This window comes from Phoenix dactylifera, chromosome 17 (genome assembly GCF_051530095.1).
Source record: "Phoenix dactylifera cultivar Ajwa chromosome 17, Ajwa_hap1_PhDact_Kaust_v1.1, whole genome shotgun sequence".
Lineage (NCBI taxonomy): Eukaryota > Viridiplantae > Streptophyta > Magnoliopsida > Arecales > Arecaceae > Phoenix > Phoenix dactylifera.
Genome location: NC_143206.1, coordinates 14831324 through 14852499, shown reverse-complemented (window position 1 = coordinate 14852499; position 21176 = coordinate 14831324). Strand labels below are relative to the sequence as shown.

The window sequence follows — 21176 nt, the reverse complement described above, 5'->3', positions numbered from 1 at the left end:
TAAAAAAGAGAAGGTTGATTGTGGCACCTATTTGGATGGAAATTAACACCATCAAAACAAGATTTGGTATCAAATAAACACAAACCATGAAACCGACGACCTGGATTTTGCCAACCATCTTGCCAGCACTTGAGACCATCAAAACAAAATTTTCATTTCACAGAATAAGCAAAATCATAACTACCACATCTACCAAAGTCATGCATAAATTTTCAACCCATGGCAATAAAAATTTAAGGCAATGAAGGTTCATCAGTTAAAGATACATCAGCAGCAGGTATTTCTTATCATTATTTTTCTCATAAGAGGAAGCCAGTTTATCCATGACAAACATTGACATAAAAGCCACAGCAGCAAGCCAGCAACCAAGAGGCATGACAATAGCTCCAAATATGAAAATTTGTTCAAGCCAAACAACATCATAATTTTAAGCCTTCGATTGAGTGGAATGTTCATCTTTTGGAGCAGGTTTCGACATTACCACCTCCAGCGTCTTGTAGAACTCTTCTGGAAGTGGAGCAGGTCGGTGTTGAGGAACATGTTTCGGAATTGGAGTATCGTCCTCAATGACTTCACATTCGTAATCATCTGGAACACCCCACGGATCCCATTCTGCATTCAAAATAACAAAACTTAAGCTGCAGCATAACAGTTTACATAGGCAATGAAATAAACATGATTTCTTGCCCTGTGAACAACTTGTTTGCTAATTATCACATGGAATATCCACAGTAATTTGACAAAGTTTCTTGCAACTATAGCCTAGAAGGCAAGTGTTAAAAAGCAAGGGTTAGACCTCTGGCTATATCAGCTCAAAGCAATGCAAACAATACAGTGGAAGGCATATAGGAACTGCAATGCTTTAACAGCGCCTCTCTGCTGCTAGTCCTCAGTACTGCACAATGACAAATGTTCTTGCTTTCTAATAGGCCGGGAGTGGGCTGAGAAACTCAATTTTTTCACTATGCATATTTCAAGGCCTGGCTCAATATATCCTAAAACTAGGCCTGTTGGCCAACCTCGTTAACATATAATTGCAGTTTGGGGGAAGAGTCATGGAAATAAGATTGCACAAATGAAAAGCTTTATACTAGGTCCCATTGCATATAAAATGCAGTCCAATAATTAGAACCAGAAAACCACAAAAGATTCTTTCTTATATTTTGTATAACTATGTAAACGGATTCTCAAATCCCTATAAATCATCAAATGTGGGGTCAAGTTTCATGACTCCTTCACCAGGCTATAGATTGAACTCCATGTCAGGTTAGCAATCTCTTTGATTCTTACTCACAGACTTGCGGTAAAGCTCAAAGCAGTGAACCCACCATCATTTAATGTATCACTGCAAGCAATCAGTTGGACCTACAGCTACTACTTCGCAGTTTCCGAGCCATGCAGCTTCGTCACTCTAGGTGTAAAAGATTAATTGTGATCCAAGACACAGAATTAGACTAGCATGGAGAGGGTTTAATAATCAAGCACTCACATCATCTTTTAAGGCTGATATTTGAGCAATCCTTATATTAGTTCTCTCAAAAGGGCGCTAGAAGCACCTCACAATTTTCAGGCTTCCTCCAACATTTGGGTTGGATTTGGGTCTGAGAAAATTTAATTGAAGTGTTAGCAAAAGAAAAAAAAGAGCCAAATAACTGGTTTAATCTGATTACTGCTTCGGGGAATCCAACACACAACCTCTTCTAAGGCTGATATTTTAGCAACACTTCACAAATTTCTGATTCCTGGGCTTTATAACTCAAAAAAGACAATTTTTAATTTCTGAAACATTCTAATTACCCTGGGGGAAAACTATTTATAATATAAAAAATCGGAAAGCCTTCATTCCCGAGAAAGCCTATAAAGAAAAAAATACGGGCATATAAGATCGAGTAAAGTTCACTAGTTTCCTCAGAGTTACCACCCAAAAGAAACTAATTTCTAACTTTCACTAATTCGAGAGGGGGCAAAGCCGCAAAGGAACTCATTTCTGCTACGAAGTTTCAGAAAAATCTGCAGGCCAGAGTGAACCGAACGAAGAAAAAGTCCATAGGTATTATACGATCAAATGCACTTCCCTCGTTTCCACCACTCAAATCAATCAATTTCTAATTTATACAGCATCCCCACTACGAAAAAAGAAATCTCCTTTTTTGCCCTAAAAATTTGATTTTTATGCTATAAAATCTCAAAAAGCCTTCATTCAAGAGAGAAACCTAACCAAGATAAAAGAAAGAAATTGACTTCCAGATAGAATCCAACTGCAAGATGGGTTCAGGGTTTTTTTTTAAAAAAAGGTCATCTTTAATCCGATTAGAGACGGGGGACGCATTCGAAAGGCGATAAATTCCAGTCTCAGAGATCATATGCAAGCAATGGAACAAGAGATTAGAAAAAGGGAAAGAGGCGGGGAATAGAATGAAGGACCGATCATCTTGTCTATGAGCTTGAGCTCGTCCTGGGCCTCCTCGATGAGCTCCTCGACCTGGCCGCAACCAATGCGCTTCTCGATCATCTCCCAGTCCTCCTCATCCTGGCAGACCTGGAGGCGGTGGCGGGTGAAGCTCTCGACGGCCTTCCGGTAGCCCTCGTTCTCCGGCACGGCCTGAATCTCCTTGAGCGTCCGCTTGTACATCGATATCAGCACCTCCCGCGCGTTCGGCACCACCTCCAGCCCCACGATCCCCGTCGTCTCCTTCACCTTCGCCATCGCCACCGCCCCCATCCCGCCCGTCAAGATCCGCCGCAGGAACATCGTACCGCAAGCGCGCGGTCTCTCTGTCTCTCTTTCCCTTCCTTCTCGCCCTTTTCTCGCTCTAGAAGCTCTTGGAACGCTTTCTCGCTTTCCGGAGGCACCGAGCAGGGAGGGAATTGGGTTCGGAGATTAAGCCACGTTGCTTACGCTAGGATCCCGATCCAACGGCTGACGGTGGCAGGAGCAAGAGATGGAGGAGAAGACTAGGATTTGGTGTTTGGCTAAAATACATGGACGGCCAGACTGTATAAACTAGCATATAATCCGTACGCAATGGGGAATACAATATAATTTTTTCTTTTCTTAAAATATAATATAATAATATAATAAATTATAATAAATAAAAAGCTTCCAATAATGAAATTTTTCAATAATCAAATTTGCATTAGGCATTAAATAATGAATTCTAATTATCGTCGTTGTAATCCATACCTGCATGCATATGGTGAAAGACTCTGCATAACTTTGAGTCTTCCTGCATTATTAATATTAGTATCATTAATATAGTAAATTAGGTTTAATATCCGAATTTTTTTTTGTACATTAAGTGATGAACATGAGCGATGATCAAGAGTATTAACATTGGCATTGTTTAATATATGTTGTATATTAAACATTGATTTTTCATGATAGTCGAGTATATTAATATTGACGATGTTAATACTAGCATCCATATGACGAATGGAGAATTTTGCATAAGCCGAATCTCCATTACATGTATAATAGATGTCACTGTCACCAAAAATATTTACGGCATGGCAAGCTAAAAAACAAACTTTAATCCCAAATATATTAAATATTATTGGCCTTTGTTTGATCCTTTCTGCCCTCATCCTAACCCTAATCCCAACCCTACAAGAGTTGACAAAATACCGTCAAAAGAAATTTGTCAATTCTTGTGCCAACACCTCCATAAAACACACTGCATAGACTAAAGGGAGTCATCCACATAAATCCTAACCGCTAGTATGGATTAATTTGCTAATTATTAGCATAAAATGGAGAACATTTTCTTCCACTTCTAAATTTCTATAGTTATGTCGAAATTGTGGCATATTTCCCAAAGTGCTTGCAAAAGCAAAATTCTTACCAAATTACCATACAATCCCAGCTTATAAATGCCCATTGTGAATATTGAAGCAAGGTTCATTTTTCCTTACATTGCACCATATTTCTTAATTTAAGCAATATATTTCAACCGTCCTCGTCAACTTTTTGCTCTTATTTTAATGCTTAGCCTCTATTAATGTTTATTTCTTCCTTTACTATCCAAATTTGGGCAGAGCGATTAAGCCCCTGTGGAGAGAATTGAGGGAATCTCCAATAAAGTAGCAGCTTTGATCTTTAATGAGCTGGCTTTAAAATTCTGGTTGATATCTCATAATCAGTTTTACCTAATAGAAAATTTAACATGCTGCCAGAAAGAAGATCAATTTGGTTTAGCTTATATTGGTCGTGCAAGGACAATCTTAAGAAAATAAAATGATCGTGCAATTAATTCTAGAAAACTTAAGTGACAATTTTCACCAAGTTATAAGTACGTAAGAGAGGGGCCAAGAAGAAGTAAAAATACAGTCTCAGTTTGATACACTGCTGCCAAAGATTTTAACAAAGATCAGATAAAGGGTGTGCAATGACCATGAAGTTAGAAGAGGTGTTTTATATACACTGAACAGTACATATATCAAGATATAAAAATTGACATATCAACGGTTATGAGAGCTGGGGACATGCAATGCACGGCAATACATCAGAGAGAAGGGAGCTTTTGATGAATAGCTGTGATCTCTATTTTTAGGAATACCGAAGGATTAGAGGCAGGATCGAAGGAGACTAGAGTTCTTCCAAGCTTCCATCATCTGCCGCTAGGACTAGAGGGGAAACGAATAACAAAAGCGGCCGGTCGGTGGGGTTCAACAAATCATATTGGAAGAAGCGATTCACACTCTTAATCATAATTTTATATATGATTTGACTTTATGTACCTCAAATAAGATCGACCCATTTCCGACTTTGTGATTCGGGTGGAGGGGTGGCGGACGGCCTGGCTGGATGTGGCTTAGATCAAAAATTCATCAATCCTAATCCGATTTGTTTATTAAACAAGTCAAATATTTAAATCTAAATCCAACTTATTTATTAAAGAGATAATTGGACCTGACCCATATAATCCATTTATTAACTCATGTTGGAGGGTTTAAAAGAGATTAAATAGATTTAAACAGGTTAAACAGATTAAGCGGATCGGGATAAATAGGTCAGAAATAGGTTAAACGGATTTCAAACAGATTAAATAAGTTTTAAACGGGTTCAACGGATCGAGTAATAACTTGACCCAATCATTAAATTAATTAAATATTTAAATCTATACTCAATATATTTAATAAATGAGTTTAGACGAATTAACGCATTTACAACCTAAACTGATTTATGCCAAACTCAAGTCTATTTAAAGCATATCGCTCGAATGTTGGGTTGACGGGCCAGATTATAAATTATCACCCCTATTTGAGCGTCCTCAAGCATATGTTTCAGCGTTTCTAAGCCTCTAAATTTATACTTTGCAACGGACCTACGTTACACTCTAGGTACCTACATATGTTTAGCACAAGCACTGGTCATATATGGGATAGACGAACTGAGCATTGCCGTAACAAAAGCACTTAGCATTTATTGCTATTTTTTTCTCTCTCTTGAATAAAGGAGGAGATAGATAAAGCTAAAATAAGTGCATTTATTAGAAGACAATAATGTGTCAAAAAAAAAAACACTCGAGATTTACTTTACCTCAAAGTAATATATGCTTTAGTTCATGATTTAACATCACATATCTAAATATGTGAAAATGTATGATGTTATGAACAATATAGATCATTAAATCTAATCATTTATCAGGATTTTGCCTTTAACATTTCTATCATACTTGATGTGGAGGTTACTACATCTACGCTCTGTAGGTCCAACAAATGGCCCAATCTAATTCCTAAAACTAATATCTCTAAGGGTTGGTCTTTTTAGAGAGACTGAAGTATCTCATCAGTCATCATTCCCTTAGTTTAACAATATTATCCCTTGGCTTCATAACGTTGAAATTTTTATTATTACGATCCCTTACATCTATCATGAGAGTAATTAATATGCTAACTTTCTGCTGGTTAAGACTTCATTAACATGGTGATAATTCCACTGTTTAATAATTCTACCTCTCAAGCAGAATCTCCGAAAAAAGGCAAACAATGCTTAGAAAAGCTATCACCTTATACTCGGCAAGCCCTTGTCGAAGTCTATTGCTCACTCTTGTTTAGCTTCTCCACTCTCAAATATATCTTATAACGTGTAGCAACCTCCTCTTTCTTATATGCTTTTGTTCGTCCAAGACACAATCTTAGATATTTTGCATATCTTCATTGGCTTAAAGTTGATGGTGCATTCCTCCTCCATGTTCTCAGAAAAATTGTCATGTCTGTGACATCCACTGCTCCTTGGGCTTTTTTCTTAGCTCTAAGAGCCCGCTATATTGCCAATTTACTGCATGAAATTGTAGTATGAGCGAGACAAAGCTTCCATATGGGTGCAAAGTAAATGCGGCAAACTGCTTCACCCAATCCATTGGTTATCAAGCAGGATCCACCATCAGCCAGAGCGTGATCCAAAGCTCTGGGATTTGTTTTCGGACCGTAAAGGTCGCACCCAGAGTAATAGCAGGAATCTTGGGAAGCCAACATAAATAAAACATCACAAGAAGGGCCATGAGGCATGAACAACCAAGTCTTCTTTCTACACACCAGGATTAGACATCCAGCGAACATTATAACTCGAGGAGAAAAATATCAAGTACATGTATCCACTTCACGCCTCTCACATTTCACATTCTAACGGGCTCAGAGTTCACAACGTCCAACTCCAACATGACCCCAATATTTTACTACTTCCAAGGCGCCGGCCGACCAGCTGGAGTTTAATTGGTTGGCATCCAAGAGAATATCGCATCAACCAAAACCTATCAAAGAAAAAAAAACAATTGATTGTATATAGTATCCCCATAAATCACATTGATATAGATAATTAAAAATCAAATCTACTACCCTCAACAGAGTAGGAAGAAAAAGAACATAAAATGGTATCCAACAGTTTCAACTATATCTAACATATCTACGACGAGACAATGCCATGTCCCATGCCAAATGAGAGTAGAAATACACATACTATCCAATGCAAACCTTATCTTCCTACCGCAAAAAGCATCTGAAATGCACACTTCAGTTCATAAGAATGTTGCACAACTTGTTAGGTAACTTCGAAAATAGAGGAAATGTACATACCATGAAACCAACATCCTGCCTGCATTAGTGTGGAATCCCCATACATGCACCCTGAAAATTTGGTTAATTGTTTAAAGTACAATCCAGCGGAAGGAAACCGAGAATATCCATCAAAGTTCATTCTCTAGCAAATCTGAACATAAATTAGTTCACATGTACTGGCCTCTAAGGAATTTGCTTCCCCAAAATTACCTCCAAAGGCCACAGCCAGTCAGCAATGGTCCCTCAACTTCTCAGAGATAGGCTGGGTCTAGCTAACAGGGGGAAGCAATTAGAAAGATAAATAGTCCTACTAAGGAAAGAGCTAAAATGGCATAGATCAACTCACCAACAGATCAAATACAAGTTAACATCGCCCATATGCCTTCCCAAAACTTTCATGCCTCTGATGCTGCATCTCACCATAAGAATCATGAGGCCTTGAAGCTGAATAGTTCTCACCATGGTATCGATATCTGCTTCTCGAATCCCCAAGTAAACCAGATCGAACATACTGCATGTTCCTTGAGGCCTGATCGCAATCTGCGTAAGTCTGCTGGTTATAAGCCGTCAGTTGTCCTTGTAGCCACTTCTGTCTATCAAATTGAAGAAATTCTTCCCACTGCTTTGCATGCATACTCCTCGTTCTTGCCAGCTTCTTCATATAATTTTCTCTCAGTTCCCTTATGCACTGCATTACCAAAAAATAAATAAATGAAGAGGACTACAAGATCTGGTACATCAAAAGCCAAAGCCAAATAATAGCAGTAGTTGTCATTATGAGGAACAGTCAGAAACAAGGATTTTCAAGCAACTCGTGATCAGAAGTCTTTATCTTTAGGTTCTCTAAATTTATTAGTGAGTTACTAAGGTAAATGTGGTGGGTCATAAAGATGTTGAGGGGGAGAAAAACAATTGATATTGTGTCAATTGAGGTAAATAATGTCAATGAAACAGCCTTAAGTTACAAGCTTGTGTAACTGGCACTTTCATAGTAGAAAACTATTCATATTACGTGTCACCTTCCTGTCCTAATTCAGCATGTCACGATGCTACCTTGTCGACTAACTGCTGGAGCTTTCCAGCACACCACCCCCCTAAACACGCACAAAAAAAGGATAAATCATTGACAACTTCAATGGAACATGACTTTATTCCAAACTTTATACTTATAAAATATAGTTTCCTTGTTAAAATCTTCGGACATCTCTGAAATATAATTTAGCAAAATATGTGAAACTCAAAGGTCTTCTGGACTTTGGACTGATTATGAGCCTCTTTTCTCATCATATTACCAATTAGGAGTTGTTACACACCTGATGGCATCAGCAACTCTACAACAGTGATCAGAGGTGAATGTTTCTCGAGAAATGAAATTTAGAATCTTTGAACAAACCCTTAATCAAAACACTTAACTTCGATAAGCAAAATTATTTAAAGAAAGTATTAAAAAAATCACAACATGCTATTGATGTTATTCTCAGTTTAGATTATTATTTAAGTACATAAATTTCCTCATCTATCAAAATGCAATTTCTCAGTTTAGATTATTGCTGTGTCGTCTCCTATCATGCTTGCGTTCACAGCTCACTCTAGAAGGCATCAGAATGTGCAAACTCGCTCATTCAACTGAAAGCACATGTATTTGTGCGCAATCCTCCAAACAAAATACATTCACTCATGCATGCACATACATTCACGTACTAATACATGTATTTTCAGCACTGAAGAGTTTGTACATGCCTCAGGGGGCGAGCAACACCATATGCATGCATATCCCATAAACAAAAGGGAGAAATAAAACATTCACTTCATACATTAAAATGATAAATAAATGGGATACGAGTCGAGTGTTTGATGCATCGAGGAAGCTGTCGAAATATCTCTGGGATGTTAAGCATTATATAGCATGTGAGAAAGCTCTTAGTTATGCATCTTATTTATAACCTTAGCACATCTTGCTCGTGCTTGTGATATGTGTGTGTGTCCATAAATGACTGCATGAATCAAGATTTCATACATAAACATCTGCATGTGTTTGATAGCATTTGCATCTGTAAGTAAACCGTGCATGTCATCGTTGAGCAAAGACATCCATGTCCAATGCACATCATCGCACATGATTCAATGCATGTACGTGGTACGCATATTTACGTGTATGAACGAATGCATGCATGTAAATATCTGTATGTTATATAGTAAAGCACATATTTATGTATACGGAATTAGTGATAGCCAAAGTAGGCATACTCAGAGCTAAATACCACTGCACAATTTTTCTTTTGAACTTTCTGACCTAAGAAGAATCAACCCAGAAGGATCTATTAAGTTGCTCATTCCTGAGAAACTGTTTAGAGTCATACCTCACGATGTTTGTAGTTTTCTTCATCCTCTTCTTGGTCACGGACCGTTGCCAATTCCATCACCCCTCTCTTAAACTCCATTTCTAGTTCTTCCAATGTTGCTGGGTAATTAGGGAAGTCAAACTTGCGTTCAGAATGAGAATCTATTCCACACCTCTCAGTATCCCAGTTATTACTCTTGTGCAGCCCAGCACTATAACTGTGCCCATCATATGGTCTATATGCATCACCACCGAAAGCAGGGCGCAGTGGAGATTTTGAACGGGCTGGACGGCCTTTTCCTCCTCCATTAGCATAAGCTTTGCGAAATGAAGAATATGCAAGCGATATCGCACGTTAATTCCAGATGTCTAAGATAGATTGATGCTTTAACTAGAGTCTATCTTATATTCAAGGAGGAATGATGCCAGATTGTATACAGAAATTGCGAGCTCATCCAACCCATAAAAGTCTGTATATGCTTTCAAGAAACAATTTCTTAATCAAGATAATCTGTCTGACCCAGAACCATGCAGAAAATGACTTCATATTCGAACACATAAAGCTTGAACTTACCTTTTGCTGCCCAAAAAAAAGGGATAGTTCAATATGTAATTTATTAAAGCTTTATCGGATAAAAGAGAAACTAGGAAAAGCAACAACACCTGTGTTCAGGTCTCAAAACTTGTATAAATGTCAATATGTGTAAGGGCCTACCTTCTGAAAAACCCCTTGAAAATTTCTGTGGATTTTCACATACACGATCATGAACATATCTGTCCTTGTTGAAACCCCTGCTCTGAAATCGTGACATATTTCTCGGACTAGAATGAGACCTTTGAGATTCAGAACGTCTTAGATCAGAACCCCTGGGGACTTCATCAGGGGATCTGGATCGCATCCTGTCTGAACTAGCAGGGCTTCTCCTTTGACCCTTAGCCTCCTGAATGATTTTGTGCACAGCATCTACACCTTTAGCCAGTATAAGCCTATCTTTCCCACTAACAATCAAAAACTTTTCATCCATTTTTATCTTACAACCAATATCTCTTTCAATTTGACTTATCACCTTTTCAGAGAAAAGGGTTCTTACATTCTTGTCTCTTGCAGGCACCCTTTCAAAAAAATCTGCAGATTTACGGTTTGCTCCAAGAGTAGACGGACATCCCTATAACAAACAGAAAGAAATAGGTGAAATTAAAAGCAAAGACAATATATAATATAAAGATCACAAACAGAATAGACTGAAGATGGGAATAAGCTGTTACTCAATGTTATTATTGTACATAGATTCCTCTCGATTTTTATGAAGCTATACTCCCATAACACTAACCAAGAATCAATATCCCCTCTTTTTGGTATAGAGTACATGAATGCTTTGCCATTTCATAGCTAAAAATCAGGCACAAGCTTTTTCAAGTCTTTCATCATTACATTGTCCATGTTGACTTGCTCCTCCAGCTTCAATATCTGATCCTTCCAAACATTTGCCAGCCCTCTCCTTATTACAGAAATACCCTATTCCTTGCCTACAAAACCATACAATCTTCCTCCCAAAACTCATTTTAATCTAGATTTCACTCCAAAGTATGTACTTGTTCCTAACTTCATACTTCCTAGTTTTACACACATTCGCCAAAGCATTATCATCTCTGTTATAGTCACCATGTGTGTTTGCGCCCTGTTAAGCTGATGATTCACATAATTGTTCAGCATACCACACTATTTGTTTCCTGCTATATTGCTTCAGAAATTTCAATTTACACAAACAACTAATGAGTAGATACACAAAATACATTAAATTTAAAAGGAAATCCTCATGAATGAAATACTAAATGTACAAATGGAAAATCATTTGAATATTGTTAATTGATGAGATCAATAACTTATATCACTGTCAATGACTAAATGCAGAGAAGATATACAGGCAAACAAGTACTTAGACCTCAAGCAGCAATGACTCATGGATAACAGCTTTCACATAACTAGTAATCCTCATCATAACTAACACAATATCTTTAAAAATACACACACACACACACACACACACACACACATATATATATATGATATATACATGCAGGCACATGTGAATTTGTACATATATGCATAGATACATTCAAACTTCATGCTAGGTAGTACTAACACACTTTCTTTTCATTTCCTTTCTTTTTTGAGAAAAAGGAGGGACTACCTCCCACCCAAGTGGAGACAAGACTTGAACCTAGGTTATGGGTACTATTCCCCAATAAGTTTACCAGCCAAACAGGTTGGCACCCATGATTGGGCACTACATGTTAAATGTGTAGAATAAGAAGTAACATTCACTCCATTAAACACAGCATACATCAATATTTTAATCCAATCATTCAAACATTCTTTCATTTATTAAGCAAGTCAAGCAACCGCTTGAGCATTTAAACAGGCAGTTAAGCAGATAAACAGGCTAGAAAAACACTGAGCACTTTAATGGGAACTTAAATGGTTCGCTACTATTCAGCTGTCAAAGTGGTTGCCGAAGCAGTGGAGCAAACATTTTCAACACTCTTGCCAATCACAATAACATGATCAAGATGACTAAGTTTTCATTGATATTTAGGATTATATGGTTGGCTTCAATGGTTGCCAAGCTTGCCAACCACAGAAACCAAAACAATAACATATGTTCTGCAATGAAGGTGCAACAAGAATACTCTGATCTTTTACTTGATTAGGTTGCATGTAGCACAGAACAATCATTTTGATTTGTATGTATAGACTAACTAATAAAAGATATAATAAAGCAATGCACTTTGATATCCAATACAATTTTATGGTAACCTTAGATTTCTTGCAGAGGTTTTCAACAACAGCAATATCAACATACCTGAGTAAAATGACCTGATTCTCCACAAATCTTACAGATCATTTCTTCTTCTTTTCTTTTCTTCCAGTTCCTCTCAGTTGCTTTTGCTTTAGCCTCCCATACCTTAGCCTCTCTGCTGGTAAAATCAGTAGGAACAGCATTAGGATCTTGAGACTCATCTTCCTCATCAGATTGACTACCAGAAGAAGGCCTCTTGTTTGTATTTGCCTTTGCTGACATATTATTGGCAGTTGATCGAGGTGGCCCAGTATACTCCTTTCCATAAACTTCATTAAAAAGTTCATCATCTATCTCAGGACTCGGGCTCCTTGCCATCTAGAGAAAACAGCAACCCATCCCTGAAGCTTTAGAATCCCATTCAAATATCTTCATTCAATAAAAAAAGATAAAGGCTATGGGCCACAAAGGTCCCAAAAAAATAAATGATAATCTAAAAATAAGACAGACACTCTTTGATCATCATATAAAGACATAAAAAAGGTTGGAATTGTCAAGACAGTAACAGTAATCAAATTTAGTGCTTTCCTGCATCTGCAACAAATCTTTAAGGGGTTTTTTAAAAAAAAATCAATAACCTCTACGATAATGTGTCTGGAAGGACTAATCCTTAGAGACCTTTTTTAAGGAAGACATAGAGTTAAAGACTCCACCTCAGTCCACACTCCTGAGATGACCATTAGGGCATTAGAAATCGACAGTGTCATATAAGCATAGAACAATGCAAGAGAAATCATAGCTGCAGAGAGGTTTTTATATAACAGTATTAATCAAGAAAATGAGGATTTACAATAAGTCGAGATTCTAGACAGCCAGATAATGCAGTGATGACTTCACAAGCAGGCTCCACGATATAAAAACAACGAAGGCAATGCTGGGCCTCAATACTACGAAAATAAAATGTGTATGGATGACAAGAAATCGAGTATATGAAACAAAAATTCATCAAAAATTACATCCTTCAATCATTCGTCCCATGGAGCATCCAAAATCTGGGTTTCTCTAAGAATTCATCAAAAATCCCAACAAAAATTTCTAAAAATATGGAATACAACAAAGCCCGTGAACTTGAAATCTATGGTCATAGAGGAAACAAGAAAATGGGAATTGAAAAAAAGAAAAGGGCTTGAAAAAGAAAAGGAAATGAAAAGGAATCTCAAATCCACAAACCCTGGGTGGTTTGAGATGATTCAAAGAAGACTTGAGAGATTGGGAAGAAGAGGGAGATGGGTAGGACGGACCTATTGGGAATCTAATTCCGCAGTGTCTGGCTCGGCAGCGCCGTCGTCTTTCTCTATCTCTATATCTCGCTCGCTCGCTCTCGGAGATAAAATTTACCTAGACGGAGCCCTAGGTTGGGGTTCTGGTCCTCCGCCTGCGTGTGATAAAAAGCGTAAATCTTTAATCTCGCCGACCGGAAGATTGGAAACGGCTCACCAATCCAGATCGTCTACGATTCTTTCAACGGTGGATGGTCTGTTGGCGACCATCGTAGGCTACCACTGTACTACAGAGTGTATATGGGCCGAATCTGCGGCCCAGATGGTCACACCTGGCCCAATGGTAGCTTTTAGTCTACTGATCCCTTTTTACGGGGATCTGAAAAAGGTACAAACCGATACATCGGAGCTTATATAAAGAGCAAGTTACCGTGGAAAATTTTATTTTTTAACCCTTTAAAACCCCATACATCTCTGTTGATTTATTTCAACCGAGACGGAAGCCAAGAAAACTTAGAAAGATCTTATTCTATTCAGGAAGCATTTTTCTAGTGAGAGAAACTCTGGGGAAGTTAACGGCTAGTCACGCCGTACCTCAGAGGTGCTTAACGGCTACTTACGCCGGCGTTTTCCTCCGGCGGTCATCACCGGTCCAGTCCGACAACCCGGAGGGGGAGGGGGTGGCCATCGTCCTCGTTATCCGTCCTCGCAGGCGGCTCCCGCGGGCCCTCGACTTCGGCCTCCTCGCAGGCGGACCCCGGCGTTCGCCTCGAGTTTTCTTTTCCAGCTAACTCCTCTTCTCTCTTGCAGGCGGACCTCGTAGCACGCCCCTCATGGATTGGAAGGGGAAGGGGAAGGCGCCGGCGGGGACGGAAGCGAGCGGTTCGGCGAGAGGCTCAGGTAAGGCCCAAACTTCTGGTGGTGTATCCGATGGCGGTCGGGGGGAGCACCCTGGTGCCTGGTCGAGGCCGGGGCCGTGGGTGACTCAGTGGCCCACGGCCGCGGAGATTGAGCGGCTGAGCCGCCGCTTCCCGGAGATCGTGACGCTCCGGGAGGAACCTATTGCGGCGGCTCGCTTGGACTGGGAAGGCAGGGCTGTCATGGTACGCAGCCTGGGACGCCGAGTTCCGGCCGAGTGGGTAGCCAAGGATGTGGCTACCCGGGCCAAGCTCCAGGATGTGGTGGCCGTCCCTCTTGCGGACGGCTACCTGGCTCTACGGTTCCGATCATCGGCGGACCGTGAGTGTGCCCTAAATTTGGGACCCTGGGTAGTGGGGGGGCAACTCCTTGCCATGACACCCTGGGTCCCTGATTTCGAGCCAGGGGAGGAGGCGGTGTTGCCGGTGGAGGTGTGGCTTCGTCTTCCCCGCCTGCCACCGGAATACTGGACACCGTCGACCATCCTAGACATAGCAAGCAGGGCTGGCCGTCCGATCGCCGTGGATGCTGTCACCGAGCAGCGGCGGGCGATGGCTTTCGCCCGGGTGAAGGTTGCAGTCGATGCATCCACGCCCCTAAAACCTGGAATCCGGATCCAGAGGAAGACGAAGGTGCGGTGGCAGCCCTTCGTCTTCGAGAATATACCTCTCCTCGGCCCCCAGTGCGGGCGGATGGGCCACCTGGAGGCGGCCTGCCGATTCCCGACGGCTTCTGGGGGGGTGGAGGATCCGCCACCTGTGGCGGTGGACCCTGGTGGCGGGTCGGCTTCGACGCCCCCCGGTGTAGGGGAAGAGAACCCAGGGCTAGTGTTCGGCCCCTGGATGGTGGCGACGCGGCGGAGGCCTCCGCCGCGGGAGCCACGACCACCACGGCCGAAGGGGACTCAACCCGTGCCTGGATCTGCCCCGCCTCGGTCGTCTTCTCCGGTAAGCAGATCGGAGATGTCTGTGTCTGACCCGCGACCTGAGCTGCCCGCCGCCCGACCGCCATCGCCAGTTGCCCTACCGGTGTCCCCTGTGGACACCGAAGGCTGGCAAAAGCCGACGAAAGTCGCCAGGCGACGATCGCCGGTGGGTGGGGGGGAGGGCTCGCACCGGGATATCCCGACGATTCCACTCTGGGTCGACTCGGTCGATGACCTCGACGAGGTCAACCGAGTGGCCGACTCGGCCCTGGTCGTCGTTGGGCCTAGTGAGCCGAGTCGGCCCTGCGCAAAGCGGGCCAGGGCCCCGGCGGGCCCTGGTTCGCCAAGAGGCCCAGGCAAGCTGGCCCAGTCGACTAGGCTGGGCCGCCGAGCCTGGGCTTTCAGAGCCCGGCGCGGGGCCCACGGCGCGTCCCGCGCCGATGGCGCGCCCCGCGCCGATGGCGCGCCCCGCGCCGATGGTGGCTTTCCACACGTCGATGGCACGCCTCGAGCTGTTGGCGGATCGCGCGCGGGTAGGGGCCCTTTGGCTTCGCGGCGGGCGGGGAGAGCGCGGGCCCAGCTGGGCGCACGGGCTGTGCCTGCCTCCAGCGCTCTCTCGCGGGCTCTCCGTGGGCTTCGCGGGGTCTACCGGCCTGGTACACGGCCCCTGCTACAGGGACGGGGCCCGCAGGCTCTATCAGGGGGGGACCCTACTGGATCATCAGTGGGTGGCCCACGAGCCCAGTCAGCTGTGTGTTTGAGGATTGAGGCTTCGCAGGACCCTCAGGACTCACAGATCCAGGATGATCTGACCTTGGATCTCGGGGAGCCAGCTGGCCCTTTTCAGTATCGGTCTCCGGGTAGGGGACCTGTCTCAGCGCAGGGGACCCACCTGCTTGCGGGTCAGACCTCTTCTGGGCGGGACCCCTGGGACTCACTTGAGGGCCCTGGGAGAGGGCCTGATGGTGTCTACCGTTTTGGCACCCTGTCCCAAGCTCTGGGCGAGCAGCACGTGGCTAGCCCAGGGATGCCACTGGAGTTAGGTCTGGTAGAGCCTCTGACGCCACGAGATGAGGCGACAGGGGTGCCGTTCGGAGAGGCGCCACTTGAGGGTCTCCCGGATGCAGATGCCAGTGGTGACTGCCCTACGGGTTTACCTACGGCAGTGGGGGTCCACCCAGCTGTCGTGCGACTCATCAGGGCGGCAGTCATGTGCGAGGTATCTGGTGAGGCTGAGCAGCTGGGGGATTTAGGCCGTCAGCTTGAGATAGCTCCCGAGGCCCAGGGGGAGGAGGTACCTGAGGCCGATCGAGCAGTTGTTGATCCATGAGGATTCTAGCCTGGAATTGTAGGGGGGCGGCCAAGCCGGCCTTCATGTCCTCCTTTAAACGGCTAGTACAGCTCCACTGCCCGGAGATTTGTTATCTCTGCGAGACACGTTTGTCTGGTGATGGGCTTGGTCGACTGAGGCGACGCCTGGGGAGGGACTGGGAGACCTACGCAGTCGAGTCCCAGGGGCTGTCTGGTGGCCTCTTGATCCTGTGGAGACGGGGGGTGGCGAGGATTGATGTCTTCCACAACTGTTCTCAACAGGTAGTGATGGTTGTATCGGAACCTGAGGCGGACCCTTGGGTGTTGTGCGGTGTGTATGCGAGCACGGATTACAGGGTCAGGAGAACCCTCTGGCAAGAGATTACCAACCTGCTTGCCCAGGGTATCCCAATGGTGGCGGTTGGTGATTTTAATTGTATCCAAAGTGCGGATGAAAAAGGGGTGGTGCGCCTTTCACTGATAGGATTGACAGGAGGGAGTTTCGCGACTTTGTGCAGCTAAATGGCTTGGTGGACTTAGGTTTTTCGGGACCGCGGTTCACCTGGTGCAACAATCAACCTGGCGGTGCTAGGGTCTGGGAGCGGCTAGATAGGGCCTTTGCTTCCCCAGACTGGATCCTTCGCTTCCCTACCTGCCGAGTTAGCCACTTACCCCGGATTGCATCAGATCACTGCCCCTTGCTGATTTCGACCTCATCGGTATCGGGTCACCATAGTCCTTTTCGCTTCGAGAAGATTTGGCTTTCGTACCCCCAGTCCTGGGACATAGTTCGTGATGCGTGGCATGTTCCGGTGCGGGGGGACGCGATGCGGCGAGTCTCACGCAAACTCGAGTTGACCAAACGGCGGCTTCGCCGTTGGAATCGCGAGGTAGTGGGCGATATCTTCCGGAGATTGGAGGGGGTGGAGGAGGAGATTACGGCACTACAGAGGAGTGAAGACCTACGGGGAGCTCTCCCGGAGAACGACATGACTCATCTCCGGGGGCTTCTTGCGACGCACCACTTACTACTACGGCAGCATGAGACTTTCTGGCGACAGAAGTCTCGAGTCCAATGGGTTAATGAGGGTGACCGCAACACCAGGTTTTTTCATCGGACGATTGTTATTCGGCGTCAGCGGAGTATGATCCACTCACTGCGTGATGGGTCTGGCCGCCGAGTGGAGGGTGAGCCTGCCGTTGGACAGGTTCTACTTGACTTTTTCCGCGCCAGATGGACTGAGGATGAAGGCCCCGGTGCTGATGACCACTTTCCACGGGTTGATGTAGGTATTGCACATGATGAGAATACGACCCTGGTTCGGCCGGTGTCGGCGGAGGAGGTGCAGGAGGCAGTCTGGGCGCTGGCAGCGGACAAAGCTCCAGGCCCAGATGGTTTTCCTCCTTTCTTCTTCCGTAGATATTGGGGTATCATTCGGGAAGCTGTGATCGAGGCTGTTCAGTGTTTCTTCACTCAGGCAGCCATGCCCGAGGATTGGAAAGCCACCTTCATCACGCTCATTCCGAAGCGCCAAGAGGCAGTAGAGCCGGGTCACTTTAGGCCCATCAGTTTGTGCACAACCTTGTACAAGGTTGTGGCGAGGATTATGGTGGGCAGGATAAAGCCCCTACTGCCGGGCATCATTAGCCAAGAGCAGGGGGCTTTCATTGCGGGAAGGAACATTTCCCACAATGTTTTGCTGGCTCAGGAGATGATGTGGGATCTCCAGCGAGCATCGAAGCGGGGCAGTTTGATGGCAGTCAAGCTGGATATGGAGAGGGCTTATGACAGGATCAGATGGAGCTTTCTCCGGAGGGCATTGGAGGCTTATGGCTTCCATAGGCGATGGATTGGATGGGTCTTAGGGTGTGTCCAGGGGCCAAAATTCTCAATCTTGGTCAACGGCACACCTTCGGTGTTTTTTGAGTCTACTATGGGGCTGCGGCAGGGATGTCCCTTATCCCCTTACTTATTTATCATTTGCTCTGATATATTGTCCCGTGCCCTCCAGAGGGCGTGTGCAAGCCGGGAGCTGGAGTCCTACGTTCCAGCACCGGGGGCGGGACCTATCTCTCACCTACTTTTTGCTGACGATTGTCTTCTCTTGTCCAGGGCGCGGGTTTCCGAGGCACGTGCACTTCGCAGAGTGCTGGCAGATTACTGTGCGGCATCCGGTCAGAGAATAAATTTCACGAAGTCAGCCATCCAGTTCAGCCCTAGCACAGAGAGCAGAGTCAGACAGGAGATCAGGAGTATCTTGCAGATGCCCGAGCAGGAGGGGACTTTGGTTTACCTGGGAGTTCCCATCACAGGCCGGAGGCTACGAGTGGCGGAGTGCTCGGGGTTGGTGCAGCGGGTCGAGAGTAGGCTGGAGGGATGGAGGGCATCATCTCTATCCATGATGGGGAGGCTGACACTTGTCAGATCAGTGCTCGGGTCCATGCCGGTATATCTCATGGCCAACACTGTGGTCCCTAAGACGACTCTGTCGAAGATTGAACGTCTTCTTCGGAGCTTCCTCTGGGGGTCCCATGGTGGGGGTCATGGGGTACATTTGGTGGCCTGGGAGCGGGTATGCCGGCCCACCAGTGAGGGTGGTTTAGGAGTTCAGTCCCTTCTGGAGCGGCGGGAGACACTCATTGCACGGCATGCAGCTCGTTTTCTGTTGGAGCCACATGGGCTTTGGAGTCGGGTGATGGCAGCTAGATATGGCCGGGGGAGCCCTGAGGTGGCACGGCGTGGTCGCCGCATCTCTTTCATGTGGCGTGAGATTGGGAGGTACCTGCCGACCGTGTTAGCTCATACCAGGTGGCTGATGGGCGACGGCCGGACCATTGTGGTGACTGATGACCCGTGGGTAGACACCATTCCCTTGAGATATTGGCCGACGACGGTGGATTTCGAGGCAGCAGTGGGGCGCCGGGTGTGCGACCTCTTAGTACCAGGGAGGGCAGAGTGGGACGCGGACAGACTCCATCAGTTGTTCGGAGCACACCTAGCAGAGAGGATCCTTTCTCTCCCAGTACCAGGATGCGAGGGCCCAGATGTCAGGGTTTGGAGCACTTCATGCAGGGCCAGTGTTGGGCTGGGTGATCTGGCCCGGGTGATTCAGTGCGAGCATGAGAGTGGATGGGATGGTGCCTGGATTTGGAGGTCTAGGCTCCCTCCGAGAGCAGCACTTTTTCTATGGAAGGTGATGTGGGACCGCCTTCCGACGAGAGCTGTGCTGAGCCGACGTGGTTTGAGGATCCCTGCGGAGTGTGGGGCCTGCGGTGCGGATGAGTCAGTTGACCATGCACTATTTGCATGCTTTTGGGCGAGGCAGACATGGCAGTGGTCGGGGATCCCAGAGGAGGTCTGGCGGGAGAGGAGATTGTTTCTACAGATGATTCGTCAGTGGCTGGCTAGCCCCCGGACATGTCAGGAGGCTACCCGAGCGATTTGCACCGCCCACCAGATCTGGCTGGCACGGAACGCTCGCACCTTTGGCGAGCATAGGATGTCGCCGAGGTTTGTTGCGGAGTCCGCTCGAGTATTGGCGATGGAGTCCAGACCTACCAGCCATTCAGATACGACCTTGATAGCTCGGGACACCTGGGGTTCTTTCTCTGCTCCGGCAGTTCTTCGGACGGTGTTCTTCACCTGGGAGCCCCCACCCCCGAGTTTCCTCAAGGTCAATTTTGATGGTTCAGTACTAGACAGTGGTACACGAGGCGGTGCCGGCTTTGTCATACGTGACCCTCACTCTAGGGTAGTGGCAGCGGGCGGTTGCCGGCTATTTGACATATCAGTGCCAGCGGCGGAGTTGCGAGCGGCCTGGGCCGGCCTTTGCCATGCGCGGCGGGTATTGCGGGCTAGCTCGATCATCTTGGAGGGCGACTCATCCACTGTCATTGGGTGGATTCGGCGGGAGAGCACTGACCATCCTTTGATCCGGGATATTAGGTTGATGGTGAGAGATGTTGTGGCCTTTGAGGCTAAGCATGTATACAGGGAGGCCAACGGGGCGGCTGACTGGGTAGCTACATATGTAGCACACCATTCGGGTTACGCCCTGTGGTCAGGAGAGCGGGAGCTGCCATCGGCGCTACGCGAGATTTTGTATTTTGATGTTCTTGGGTGTATTCGGACACGCTTTGTTTGAAGAACCCGTTTTAAGCAAAAAAAAAAAAAAAAAAAAAAAAATTCTCTGTGATATATATATTTGGTTTTCTTGAAAGGAAAAGAATAATAAAAAAAAAAAGACAAAAGAATCCCACTGTATTAGTGAATGCTCAAGTAGGAACAAAAAAAAATCCCTATATATTTTTTTTTATAATCTCTAAATTTATTTGTCAATCAATTTTTATTTTCTCCGAGTACTAATTGGCTACCTATCAATTTCTTCGAATTAAATAGTATGATATCCCGAATAAAGCTGGTCACGGGCGGGCCTGGAGTTTAAATTCGATTCATTTGTATTCGAGCTTCAAACCGGACTTATACAAAATTTAATATTTTTTGTGTCCGAGCTCAGTCCACGATGAGATTTAATTGGGAACCG

At 45.0% G+C, this 21176-nt stretch overlaps 2 protein-coding genes across 7 annotated transcripts; both read right to left on the bottom strand.

Moving 5' to 3' along the window:
* Positions 1-207: 207 nt before the first annotated feature.
* Positions 208-2852, bottom strand: LOC103712716 (putative NADH dehydrogenase [ubiquinone] 1 alpha subcomplex subunit 5, mitochondrial). The gene is made up of 2 exons (XM_039132899.3): positions 2425-2852; positions 208-612 (listed from the first exon to the last, which is right to left on the bottom strand). Exons 1-2 carry the CDS (start codon positions 2750-2752, stop codon positions 428-430), a joined length of 513 nt encoding a protein of 170 aa, XP_038988827.2. The 5' UTR covers positions 2753-2852; the 3' UTR covers positions 208-427.
* Positions 2853-6509: 3657 nt separating this feature from the next.
* Positions 6510-13667, bottom strand: LOC103712717 (uncharacterized). Of its 6 annotated transcripts, none has more exons than XM_088713321.2 (8): positions 13500-13667; positions 12262-12576; positions 10113-10563; positions 9417-9715; positions 7403-7744; positions 7267-7328; positions 7075-7125; positions 6510-6752 (listed from the first exon to the last, which is right to left on the bottom strand). In XM_088713321.2, exons 2-5 carry the CDS (start codon positions 12574-12576, stop codon positions 7421-7423), a joined length of 1389 nt encoding a protein of 462 aa, XP_088569447.2. In that variant the 5' UTR covers positions 13500-13667; the 3' UTR covers positions 6510-6752; positions 7075-7125; positions 7267-7328; positions 7403-7420. The 6 variants fall into 6 exon arrangements, with proteins under 6 accessions (XP_088569447.2, XP_088569448.2, XP_088569446.2 ...); XM_088713322.2 differs by having other exon boundaries at positions 7267-7324; XM_088713320.2 differs by having other exon boundaries at positions 7267-7744.
* Positions 13668-21176: the final 7509 nt, after the last annotated feature.

Bases quoted from the DNA above. Each gene is read 5' to 3' on its own strand.
- LOC103712716 (XM_039132899.3), bottom strand. From the start codon at position 2,752: ATGTTCCTGCGGCGGATCTTGACGGGCGGGATGGGGGCGGTGGCGATG. The intron at 613-2,424 runs GTCCTTCATTCT...TTTTGAATGCAG, and splicing joins GCTCATAGACAAGATGATCG to AATGGGATCCGTGGGGTGTT.
- LOC103712717 (XM_088713317.2), bottom strand. From the start codon at position 12,576: ATGGCAAGGAGCCCGAGTCCTGAGATAGATGATGAACTTTTTAATGAA. The intron at 9,716-10,112 runs GTAGGCCCTTAC...CATTTCGCAAAG, and splicing joins TTCAAGGGGTTTTTCAGAAG to CTTATGCTAATGGAGGAGGA. The intron at 7,745-9,416 runs GTATGACTCTAA...TTGGTAATGCAG, and splicing joins AAAACTACAAACATCGTGAG to TGCATAAGGGAACTGAGAGA.